Consider the following 13,629-nt stretch of genomic DNA (forward strand, 5'->3'; position numbering starts at 1 on the left):
AGAGGAAGTATTAACTAATTGTAAAATCTGCCCCCAATCATCCACAGAAATGGTAAGCCCCAATTCCTGTTCCCAATCTACCCTAATCTTATCAAATGGAGCTTTCCTAAGTTTCATAATAATATTATAAATCATAGCCGATGCACCTTTCTGACATGGATTAAGGTTAATTATCGAATCTAAAATATATGTAGGAGGAAGCATTGGAAAGGAAGAAAGTATAGTACTTAGGAAATTTCTAACTTGTAAATATCTAAAAAAATGTATTCTTGATAAGTTATATTTATTAGATAATTGTTCAAAAGACATAAGGGAACCATCTAAAAATAAATCCAAAAACCGTAAAATACCCTTAGTCTTCCAAGTTTGAAAAGCGCAATCCGTAAAAGAGGGAGGAAAAAATATGTTACCTAAAATAGGAATCGCTAACCCGAATTGATTAAGATCAAAAAATTTTCTGAATTGAAACCAAATGCGCAAAGCATATTTAACTATCGGGTTAGAGACCTGCTTAAGACGTTTCGAATCAAAAGGGAGAGAGGAGCCTAAAATAGAACCAAGTGTATAACCCTGAACAGATTGTAATTCCAATGCTACCCATTTAGGAATAGATAGTATGTCCTGGTCAAGTAACCAAAATTTCATATGTCGAATATTAATAGCCCAATAATAGAATCTAAAGTTAGGTAATGCTAAACCTCCATCTCTCTTAGCTTTCTGTAAATGTATTTTACCCAGTCTCGGATTCTTATTCTGCCAAATAAATGAAGAAATTTTAGAGTCAACTTTATCAAAAAAAGATTTTGGAACGAAAATTGGTAATGCCTGAAACACATATAAAAATTTTGGCAAAAAAAACATCTTAACCGCATTAATACGACCAATCAAAGTTAAATATAAAGGAAACCATTTAGATGAAAGTTGAGTAATATGGTCTATTAATGGTAAAAAGTTAGTCTTAAATAAATCTTTGTATTTACAAGTAATTTTAATCCCAAGATATGAAAAGTAATTATTAATCAATTTAAATGGAAATTTATAATATAAGGGAAGATGTTTATTAATCGGAAAAAGTTCACTCTTACTAAGATTTAATTTATAACCTGAGAAAAGACCAAATTGTGCTAATAACTCTAAAACAGCAGGAATGGATCTCTCAGGATTAGAAATATATAAAAGTAAATCATCAGCATAGAGTGATAATTTATGGGACTTTAATCCCCGAGTTATCCCAGTAATATTTGAAGATTCTCGAATAGCAATTGCAAGAGGTTCTAATGCAATATCAAATAATAGGGGACTAAGAGGACAGCCTTGTCGAGTACCACGAAAGAGAGGAAAAAAAGGTGAGTTTAAAGAGTTAGTACGAACCGAGGCTACAGGGGAGTGATATAACAGTTTAATCCGGGATATAAATCTCAAGCTAAAATTAAACATTTCAAGCACCTTAAATAAATAAGGCCATTCTACTCTATCAAAAGCTTTCTCGGCATCTAAAGAAATAACACACTCAGGAACATTTTGTGAGGGAGTATAAATGATATTTAACAATGTACGAATATTATAAAAAGAGTAACGACCTTTAATAAAACCCGTTTGGTCTTCCGAAATAATAGAAGGAAGTACTTTTTCTAGTCTATTTGCTAATAACTTAGAAAAAACTTTAGAATCAACATTTAATAAAGATATTGGTCTATAAGATGCACATTGAGCAGGGTCTTTATCCTTCTTTAGTATTAGAGAAATTGATGCTCTATTAAAAGATTCAGGAAGTTTACCAAGTTTCAAAGAAGCCTCAAAAACCCTACCGAGCCAAGGAATCAATAAAGAAGCAAAACATTTATAAAATTCAACGGTAAACCCATCAGGGCCAGGAGCTTTCCCCAGATTCATAGAAAAAATAACATTCTTAATCTCATCCATTGTAATGGAAGTATCTAATAAGGAAGACATATCCTGTGAAATCTGAGGGAAGTCTAACTTATCTAAAAAATCATTCATATATTTAGAATCTCGAGGAGACTCTGATTGATATAAAGAAGAATAAAAATCACAAAAGGTTTGATTAATCCCCACATGATCCAGTATCAATCGATCATTTTGGTTATAAATCTGATTGATTTGAGATTTAACATAATTAGATTTCAATTGATTAGCCAGCAGCTTGCCAATTTTGTCACTGTGAACATAAAAGTCACTTTTTGTTTTCTTTAATTGGTTTACAATCGAGGACGAGAGTAGTAAACTGTGTTCCATTTGAAGTTCAGTTCTTTGTTTGTATAACTCCTCAGAAGGAGCCATAACATATTTCTTATCAATTTCTTTAATCTTGTCCACAATTACCATCTCCTCCTGCTTCTGTTTCTTCCTCAAAGCAACAGAATACGAAATAATCTGACCCCGAATATAGGCTTTAAAAGTGTCCCAAAGAGTGTTAACCGAAATATCTTCTGTATGGTTAATTGTAAAAAAAAGCTCAATCTGTTCATTCATAAAATTAACAAAGTCCGAGTCCTGAAGCAACAGCGAATTAAAACGCCATTGTCTATTATTCGGTATATTGGCCAAAATTTTAATAGAAAGCTTAAGTGGAGCATGATCCGAAATGGTTATAGAATCATAATCACATTTAATCACTGAAGGAATAAGACGAGAATCAATGAAAAAATAATCAATTCTTGAATAGGAATGATGAACATGTGAAAAGAAGGAAAAATCTTTTTCCTGAGGATGCAGAAAACGCCAAATGTCCGTCGACCCAGAATCAGAAAGGAAAAAATTAATCAGATTTGCAGATTTATTAGGTAAAGTCCGTAAAGGAGCTGAACGGTCCAAAGCTGGAGACAAACAGGTATTAAGATCTCCGCCCCAGATCAATGAAAACTCGTTCAAATTCGGAAACTGATCGAACAATGATTTATAAAATTCCGGACAATCCATATTAGGAGCATAAACATTAACCAAAACTACTTTTTTATTAAATAGTAAACCACTAACCAATAAAAATCTACCATTCGGATCAGAAATAATATCCTGTTGTATAAAAGTAACTGAGGAATCTATAAAAATAGAGACGCCTCGAATCTTAGCATTGGAGTTCGAATGAAATTGTTGTCCCTTCCAGAATTTGAAAAAACGTAGTCTGTCCCCCCTCCGTACATGGGTCTCTTGTAAAAATAAAATTTGTGCTTTAAGTCTCCGGAACACTTTAAAAACTTTTTTCCTTTTAATAGGATGATTAAGACCATTAGTATTCCAGGAGACAAAATTAATAATAGACTCCATAAATCCTAAAGTCAACCCACAACAAGGAGGATTGACGATAGGCGCGACCCACAAACCCGGAGAGGAAACAGAACATACAAAAGATACCGGGAAAAAGGACGCAACCAGTACTTCAATAATGTATATAGCCCAAAGAGAAACAAACTAAAACGTGAAGCCCCTCCCACCACCCCCCACCCCAAGACCCCAAGGCAAAATCTAAAGCAGACCCGCCAGAAAGAAGCAAGCGCTAAAACTACCCCCATGACTTCCGGTATACGCTCCCTAAAAAAAAAGGTATAAATATGAAAAGGATCAGCTAATTGTAAAACAGTAAAAAAGTAAAAAAAAAGGTAGCTCAATTAAAATACACACAGAACAGAACAAAAGCCGGAAAATATATATTAAAAAAAAACCACAATAAACCTCAAACCCATGAATAGACACAGCAACAAGAAACAATAAGATTATTGACATAAAGTGGTTATAAAAAGCAAAACAGAATAAAATTTAAAAAAAACTACAAAATTTAAGGCCACACAGGAAATACGTAAGATGACAAAAGGGAAGTAACCACCCAGAATCCCCTGGGAAAAGAAAGAAATGACGCAGTTAAAAAGAAAGTTTAGCAACCATATTAAGAAATCAAAAGTAAACTTTTCTGCCCAAATAGGGCACGAAAAAGTTAAAACCAACCAATTCACAGCCTCCGATCAACGGAGATAATTAAAAAAAAGCAATTAAGATGTTGAAGATGAAAGTTGATCCAGATAACTCTGGGCATCCGATGGAGAATCAAAAAAACGAAGGGCTCCATCTGACATGCGAATCCTTAGACGTGCAGGGTACAGCAGCGCTGGTCTTAAATCCATCTTATAGAATTCCGACATCACGGATCTGTAACGAACCCGTTGGTCCCAGATTGGTTTACTGAAATCTTCCACGAATCGGAACTTAAGATCCGAAAAATCAATGAAACCTTTAGATCGAGCGAATCGAAACAGTCTCTCCTTGTCTTGAAAATAATGAAAACGTAAAATAACATGCCTAGGTCTATCTGACCTAGACGAATATGATGGGATTCTGTGAACAAGATCCAGAAGCGGTGGTTGGTCAGGAAATACAGTAGGGAATGCATCTTTTAAAAGTTGAGAAAAATATTTCATGGGGTTGTTGGATTCCACGGCTTCCCTCACCCCGATCATTCGTAAATTCTGCCGTCGCATTCTAGATTCCAAGTCAGAGTTTTTAAAAGTCAAAAAGTCAAGTTTCTTCTTCATTACATTAATTGTTTCTTCGATTTTCCCCATCTTAAGCTCACTTTGTTGCGCGAATTTTTGAAGATCAGATATAGCCGACTGATGTTCCGCAATAAATGTTTGCATCTTATCAATTGAATCGGCAATTTTCTGGAAATTAGTTGAGATTTCCGTATGAATCAGGTCTTTAACAGAGCCTGCAATTTCCGTACGAATCATCTCCCTAACAGAGGTTGAAATTTCCCTCTGAATTAACTCCGATATCGCTTTCAAAGTCACCGGTGATTCAGTCGGGGGGAGATCCGTAGTTTTCGGTTTAACCGGAGGTTTACCATCCTTGCCGTTTTTCCCGTTCTTAGACATAGCAGATCTAAGTTCCATCCAATTGTCGGAGAATTCAGTTTAATTCAAAGTATTGTAAGAATTGATGCCTTAATGGTTAATTAAAGTATAGCTGACCATAGAGAAAAAAAACTCAGAGGTAATGGAGCGAGTCAAGAACGCGACTTCACTCCATGAGCGCTACCGGAAGTCTCCGATCGTGGGACAATTTACAGTCATCAACTAACCTACCCAGTATGTCTTTGGACTGTGGGAGGAAACCAGAGCACCCTGGGGGGAAAAGCCTTGCATTCCACAGGGAGGGTGTACAGACTCCTTACAGACAACGCCGGAACTGAAATCAAACTCTGACATCCCGAGAAGTAATAGTATCACGCTAAATGCTACGCTACCGTGGCACCTACATTTGGAGATTTCCACAATGGTGGGGAGGCCCGTGCCCAGAATGGAGCTGGCTGAGTTTACAACCCTCTTTAAAAACGTAAACAGGAGGAATCCTGCAGATGCTGGAAATTCAAGCAACACACATCAAAGTTGCTGGTGAACGCAGCAGGCCAGGCAGCATCTCTAGGAAGAGGTACGGTCGACGTTTCGGGCCGAGACCCTTCATCAGGAATTTACAACCCTCTTGCAGCTTTTCCCTCTTCTGTGCATTGGCGCCTCCAAACCAAATGGTGATGCAATTTGTTAGAACGTTAGAGTCATCTGTGACATACTAAATCTCAAATTCCTAATGAATATTGCCATTGGAGTATTTTCTTTGTAATTGCATCGATATATTGGGATACTACAATGGATTCTTGTTAATTGGGACACATCAGGACCAGTACATTTTGGCCCATTTAACTGGATGTCCCAATTAGCCAGTTTCATGGAAATTGTTAAAAAAGTAATTAAAAAAAAACAAACTGCTGTCTGAGTAACAAATTAAAATGAAATTCCAAACAAATTAGAACACTGTCAATACTACTATAGTGCTATAAAACTGCATTAGTTCCTAATAGTTATCAACAGAGGAATCAATCTAGTGTACGCTGCTGTGTTCTTTTGATTGAATGTAAATAAACAAAAGCAGTGTAGACACCTAGTGCAGATTATGGACTGCCTTATACAATCTGTTCAATGATTGTATCCTCCAAATCTTCATTTTCGTTGTAACATTCAAGATTATTGTGCATACCTTCAAATTCTTCATAGGTTCTAACTTGTTGAAGTAATCAGGTAGTTTCAATTTCACTGCCCCATTAACCAGAATCCACTGAGTATACTGTGCATGATATGCTGCCGCTCAGGAACTTGAAGTTGTTCATCCTATTCACTTGGTGTGTGTGTTCCCTGGGTGCTTTAGTTCCTTTCACATTCCAAATCTGTACCGATTGGTTGTAAATTGTTACTGCTGTGTGGGTGAGAATTGATAAAAATGTAAGAAGAACTTAAGAAGGAAGGTTGATGTAGGATTGGTGTAAATGGGTGGTTGATGATTAGCATGGGGCCCTGTGGGCTGAATGGCCTGCTTCTATGATGCATTGTTCTACAGCTCTTACACTTCCTGGACTGTCTTGGTATGCTCTCTGTGTAAGAATGTTTAATGCTTTTGACCTCTCCTTGCCTAGTCAAGTGACTTCTCAAAATTATCTATTTCATTCAAAAGACATGGAGAATGAAGAGATTTGAGAAGACGAATCGATGGATTAGCGGTTCTGTTCACATTTAGGATAAACACCAACAGGGATAGTGTTAATTTTGTTATTTCCTGGTAGTTGCACATAAAGGGTTGTTGCCAATTCTGTATCTGAGAGTCACATCTGAATGGCAGATTGCCATCCATTGTGTAGGCTGACACCTACCCAGCAAGATTTCCTTTGGTAAATTTTAGGCCAGTATTGCTATATAATTCAACATGGTGGCCCTTTTCTCACTGTTACCATCGGGAAGGAGGTACAGAAGCCTGAAGGCACACACTCAGCGATTCAGGAACAGCTTCTTCCCCTCTGCCATCTGATTCCTAAATGGACATTGAACCCGTGAACACTACCTCACTTTTTCAATATATATTACTTCTGTTTTTGCATGATTTTTAATCTCCAATATACATATACTGTAATTGATTTACTTATTTATTTCTTCTATATTATGCATTCCATTGATCTGCTGCTGCTAAGTTAACAAATTTCATGACACATGCTGGTGATAATAAACCTGATTCTGATTCTGTGTCACCTGGCTCAGTAATTTAGATATCAGGGCCTGGCGGCTTTAAGAAATATATTTTTCTCCCTCCTAGAATGAATATTGAAATATCTTCTCACATGGCTTTCATTCATGAGAAGTGGCTGGACATATTGCAGAGTTATGTGGTCTTTACTGTGGACTTGGAACCCGGGTCTAAATACCTGAAAGATTGAAAGTCTCCTTGCTCAGATGCATTGAACTTAAATGAGTAGATTTTCAAAACAGGTTCTGTTCTTAATTTGGTATTGATTGGTAAGACCATACCTTGGTAAAGCATGTACCTTATGCAGACCCGACTGGATGTGGAAAGATCTGGAAAATGCTAATGGTGAAGAGAAGGGGTCTTGTCTCCATGACACTGATGTGTAAGTTATTTGATCTGCTAAGAAATCACCATATGGTTGTGGTTCAGTTTCCTCATCCATTATTTGAATTCCCCTCCTGTCTAAGAACTTCCTCTGTGATAAAAGTTAATAGCATTTAAAATGACATTTTACTGTGGTTGGAGACGGATGTGTAAATATTATGTTGCACAGATATTATACAGGTTTGCTGGTAGACTGTGGTATCATAATATTCATCTATCTTTAAATCTGTGTTGAAGGGATACGTCCCATCATAACAGACGTACCGTGACCCTTGTATGAAAAGTGAAGTGTTGTAAAATGTTCCAATATCTAATAGTTGTGTTGACTTTTGTTTTAATTTATCTTTACTATTCATTTCAGGGCTTGTACTATGGGTTGTATGATGTTCACTGCTCTTGCCTGCTCGGCATTAATGGATATGATTTCTGCAGGTCATCATGAAATGCCCCTGGCAGCTCAAACCAAGATTCTTAATGACTTTCCTGAAAATGTACAGAAAATTCCAGATGATATCATCACCACCAACCCACAGAACGACCTGTTTGAAGATGTACGTATGTCTTAATTTATCCCATGTTTGTATGATCTAGAGTACCATGTTGGTTTCCTCTGGGTGCTTTGGTTTCCTCCTGCATTCCAAAAACTTACGGGTCAGGGTTAGTAAATTGAGGTGGCATGATAGTGTAGTGGTTAGCGTAAAACTATTGCAGCGGCAGCAACCTGGGTTCTCACCGCTGTCTGTAAGAAGTTTGAATGTTCTCCCTGTGATTATGTGGGTTTCCTCCGGGTGCTCCAGTTTCCTCCCACATTCCAAAGAGTGCAGAGAAAATAGATAGTCTGGGTCTGGAGGACCAAAGTTAGGAGGAAAGATTGAATAGGTTAGGACTTTATTCCTTGGATTGTAGAAGATTGAGAGGGGATTTGACAGACATGTGAAAGGACTTCCGGTAGAGCTCATGGAGTGAAGTCGTGTTCTTGACTCGCTCCATTACCTCTGAGTTTTTCTTCTTATGATCAGCTATATTTTAACTAACCATTAAGCCATCGACTTTTACAATACTTTGAAACAAATTGGGCTCTTTGATAATCGGATGCTTTTAAAGTCTGCTATGTCTAAGAATGGAAAAAATGGGAAAGACGGCAAACCTCTGGTTAGACCGAAAGGTACCAATTTTCCTCCGACTGAACCACAGGTGACTTTGAAAGCTATATTGGATCTAATTCAAAGGGAAATTTCAACCTCTATTACGGAGCTGATTCGTGCTGAAATTTCAATTAGTTTCCAAAAAATTGCCGATTCAATCGATAAAATACAAACATCCATTACGGAACATCAGTCGGCTATATCTAATCTTCAAAAATCCACGCAACAAAATGAACTCAAGATGGGGAAAATTGAAGAAACAATTACTATAATGAAGAAAAAACTTGACTTTCTGACCTTTAAAAACTCTGACTTAGAATCCAGACTGCGACGGCAGAATCTTCAAATGATTGGTGTGCGTGAAGCTGTTGAATCTGACAACCCTATGAAGTTTTTTCCTCAACTTTTAAGAGATGCATTTCCTACTGTATTTCCTGACCAACCACCATTATTGGATCGTGTTCACAGAGTTCCATCATACTCGTCTAAGTCAGATAAACCTCGACATGTCATCTTATGTTTTCATTACTTTCAAGACAAGGAGAAACTGTTTCGATTCGTTCGATCTAAAGGTTACATTGATTTTTTGGATCTTCATTTCCGGTTCGTGGAGGATTTCAGCAAACAAATTCGGGATCAACGGGTTCGTTACAGATCTGTGATGTCGGAACTCTACAAGATGGATTTAAAACCAGCGCTGCTTTACCCAGCACGTTTAAGGATTCATACGTTGGATGGAGCCCTCCGTTTTTTTGAATCTCCATCAGATGCCCAGAGTTATCTGGATCAATTTTCACCTTCAACATCTTAATCGTAATTTTTAATTATCTCTGTTTGATCGGAGGTTGTGAATCTGTCGGTCTTGATTTTTTTTTCCTTATACGGGCAGAAAAGATTATTTTTGATTAATTAACATGGTTGATAAACTTTCTTTCTATCTGTGTCATTCCTTTCTTTTTCCCAGGGGATTTTGAGTGGTTATTTCCTCAGCGTCATTCTATGTATTTCCTTTGAGGCCTTAAATTTTGTAGTTTTTAAATCTACTTTTTTTTTGTAGGTTTTCATAACTAGTTTATGTTAATAATTTCATTTCTTTTTTTTGTTTATTCATAGGGTCTGGGGTTTGTTGCGGTTTTTTTATATTTTCTGGCCTTTTCTCTGTTATATTAAGTGTTTGTTTTAATTGATTTACTTTTTTTATTCTTTTGCTGTTTTATAACTAGCTGATCTTTTTTATATTTACACTTTCTTTTAGTGAGCGTCTATCGGAAGTCGTGGGGGTAGTTTTAGTGCTTGCTTCTTTCCGGCTGGTCTGTTTTAGATTTAGCCTTGGGGTCATGGGGTGGGGGGTGGTGGGAGGGGCTTCACATTTTAGTTTTTTTCTTCTTAGGCTATTTACAATATTGAAGTATTGGTTGCGTTCTCCTTCCCGGTATCCCTTATTTGTTCTGTTCCCTTTCCGGGTTCATGGGTCGAGCCTATCGTCAATCCTCCTTGTTGCGGGTTGACTTTAGGGTTTATGGAGTCTATTATTAATTTTGTCTCCTGAAATACTAATGGTCTTAACCATCCTATTAAAAGGAAAAAAGTTTTTAAAGTGTTCCGGAGACTTAAAGCACAAATTCTATTTTTACAAGAGACCCATGTGCGGAGGGGGGACAGACTACGTTTTTTTAAATTCTGGAAGGGACAACAGTTTCATTCGAACTCTAACGCTAAGATTCGAGGTGTCTCTATTTTTATAGACTCCTCAGTTACTTTTATACAACATGATATTATCTCTGATCCGAATGGTAGATTTCTATTGGTTAGTGGTCTACTATTTAATAAAAAGGTAGTTTTGGTTAATGTTTATGCTCCTAATATGGACTGTCGGAATTTTATAAATCATTATTTAATCAGTTCCCAAACCTGAATGAGTTTTCATTGATCTGGGGCGGAGATCTTAATACCTGTTTATCTCCAGCTTTGGACCGTTCGGCTCCTCTACGGATCTTACCTAATAAATCTGCAACTGTGATTAATTCATTCCTCTCTGATTCTGGGTCGATGGACATTTGGCGTTTTTTGCATCCTCAGGAAAAAGATTTTTCTGTTTTTTTCACATGTTCACCATTCCTATTCAAGAATTGATTATTTCTTTATTGACTCTCGTCTTATTTCTTCAGTGATTAAATGTGATTATGACTCTATAACCATTTCGGATCATGCTCCACTTAAGCTTTCTATTAAAATTCAGGCCAATACACAAAATAATAGACAATAGTGTTTTAATTCGCTGTTGCTTCAGGACTCGGACCTTGTTAACTTTATGAATGAACAGATTGATCTTTTTTTTACAATCAACTATACAGGGGATATTTCTGTGAACATTCTTTGGGATACTTTTGAAGCTTATATTTGTGGTCAGATTATCTCGTATTCTGCTGCTTTGAGGAAGAAGCTGAAGCAGGAGGAGTTGGTAATTGTGGACAAGATTAAGGAAATTGATAAGAAATATGTTACAGCTCCCTCTGAGGAGTTATATAAACAAAGAACTGAATTTCAAATGGAACACAGTTTATTACTTTCGTCCTCGATTGTAAACCAATTAAAGAAAACAAGAAGTGAATTTTATGTACACAGTGACAAAATGGGCAAACTGTTGGCTAACCAATTGAAGTCTAATTATGCTAAATCTCAAATTAATCAGATTTATAATCAAAATGATTGACTGATACTTGATCATGCGGGGATTAATCAAACCTCCTTTGATTTTTATTCTTCCTTATATCAATCAGAGTCTTCTCGAGATTCTAAATATATGAATGATTTTTTAGATAACCTAGATTTCCCTGAGATTTCACAGGATATGTCTTCTATGCTAGATACTCCCATTACCACTGATGAGATTAAGAATGTTATTTCCTCTATGAACCTGGGGAAAGCTCCTGGCCCTGATGGGTTTACCGCAGAATTTTATAAATGTTTTGCACCTTCATTAATCCCTTGGTTCTGTCGGGTTTTCGAGGCTTCATTAAAACTTGGTAAACTTCCCGAATCTTTCAATAGAGCGTCAATCTCTCTAATATTAAAGAAGGATAAAGATCCTGCTCAATGTGCATCTTATAGACCAATATCTTTATTAAATGTTGTTTCTAAAATTTTTTCTAAATTATTAGCAAACAGATTAGAAAAAGTACTTCCTTTTATTATTTCGGAAGACCAAACGGGTTTTATTAAAGGTCATTACTCTTTTTATAACATTCGCACACTGTTAAATATTGTTTATACCCCCTCACAAAATATTCCTGAGTGTGTTATCTCTTTAGATGCTGAGAAAGCTTTTGATAGAGTAGAATGGCCTTACTTATTTAAGGTGCTTGAAATGTTTAATTTTAGCTCGAAATTTATATCCTGGATCAAACTGTTATATCATTCTCCTGTGGCCTCGGTCCGTACTAACTCTTTAAGCTCACCTTTTTTCCCTCTTTTTTGAGGTACTCGACAAGGTTGTCCTCTTAGTCCTTTATTATTTGATATTGCATTAGAACCTCTTGCAATTGCCATTCGAGAATCTCCAAATATTTCTGGGATAACTCGGGGCTTAAAATCCCATAAAATATCACTCTATGCTGATGACTTACTTTTATATATTTCTAATCCTCAAAAATCCATCCCTGCTGTTTTAGATTTATTAGCACAATTTAGTCTTTTTTCAGGTTATAAATTAAATCTTAGTAAGAGTGAACTTTTCCCGATTAATAAACAACTTCCCTTGTATCATAACTTTCCATTTAAATTGATTAATAATTACTTTTCATATCTTGGGATTAAAATTACTTGTAAACACAAAGATTTATTTAAGATTAATTTTTTACCCTTAATTGACCATATTATTCAACTTTCATCTAAATGGTTTCCATTATATTTAACTTTGATTGGTCGTATTAATGCAGTTAAGATGTTTTTTCTGCCAAAATTTATATATATATTTCAGGCATTACCGATTTTTGTTCCAAAATCTTTTTTTGATAAAGTTGACTCAAAAATTTCTTCATTTATTTGGCAAAATAAAAACCCGAGACTGGGTAAAATACATTTACAGAAAGCTAAGAGAGGTGGAGGTTTAGCATTACCTAACTTTAGATTCTATTATTGGGCAATTAATATTCGACATATGAAATTTTTGTTACTTGACCAGGATACACTATCCATTCCTAAATGGGTAGCATTGGAATTACAATCTGTTCAGGGCTATACACTTGGCTCTATTTTAGGTTCCTCTCTTCCTTTTGATTTGAAACGCCTCAAACAGGTCTTTAATCCGATAGTTAAATATACCTTACGTATTTGGTTTCAATTCAGAAAATTTTTTGATCTTAACCAATTTGGGCTAGCGATTCCCATTTTAGGTAACATATTTTTTCCTCCCTCTTTCACAGATCGTGCTTTTCAAATTTGGAAGCCTAAGAGTATTTCACGGTTGTTGGATTTATTTTTAGATGGTTCCCTTATGTCTTTTGAACAATTATCTAATAAATATAATTCAAGAATACATTCTTTTAGATATCTACAAGTTAGAAATTTCCTAAGTACTATACTTTCTTCCTTTCCAATGCTTCCTCCTACATATATTTTAGATACTATAAATTAACCTTAATCCATGTCAGAAAGGTGCATTGGCTATGATTTATAATATTATTATGAAACTTAGGAAAGCTCCATTTGATAAGATTAGGGTAGATTGGGAACAGGAATTGGGTTCTATCATTTCCGTGGATGACTGGGGGCAGATTTTACAATTAGTCAATACTTCCTCTATCTGTGCTAAACATTCCCTAATTCAATTTAAAGTTGTTCATAGAACACATATGTCCAAAGATAAATTAGCTCATTTTTATTCTCATATTAATCCTTTTTGTGATAGATGTCCGGGGCAGTTAGCCTCTTTAACTCATATGTTTTGGTCTTGTCTTACTCTGGAAACTTTTTGGAGAGACATTTTTAATATTATCTCAAAGGTATTGAATACAGATAT

The 13,629-nt window shown here is 35.9% G+C and overlaps 1 protein-coding gene across 1 annotated transcript in view; it reads left to right on the top strand.

Moving 5' to 3' along the window:
* Nucleotides 1–13,629, top strand: part of LOC134336423 (serine/threonine-protein kinase/endoribonuclease IRE1-like) — a 124,516-nt gene that overhangs the window by 82,788 nt on the left and 28,099 nt on the right. The window contains exon 11 of the mRNA XM_063030641.1: nt 7,897–8,015. Coding sequence (XP_062886711.1) covers nt 7,897–8,015 — 119 coding nt within the window. The remainder of the gene's footprint in view (nt 1–7,896; nt 8,016–13,629) is intronic.

The sequence above is a fragment of the Mobula hypostoma genome, chromosome 22 (assembly GCF_963921235.1).
Source record: "Mobula hypostoma chromosome 22, sMobHyp1.1, whole genome shotgun sequence".
Lineage (NCBI taxonomy): Eukaryota > Metazoa > Chordata > Chondrichthyes > Myliobatiformes > Myliobatidae > Mobula > Mobula hypostoma.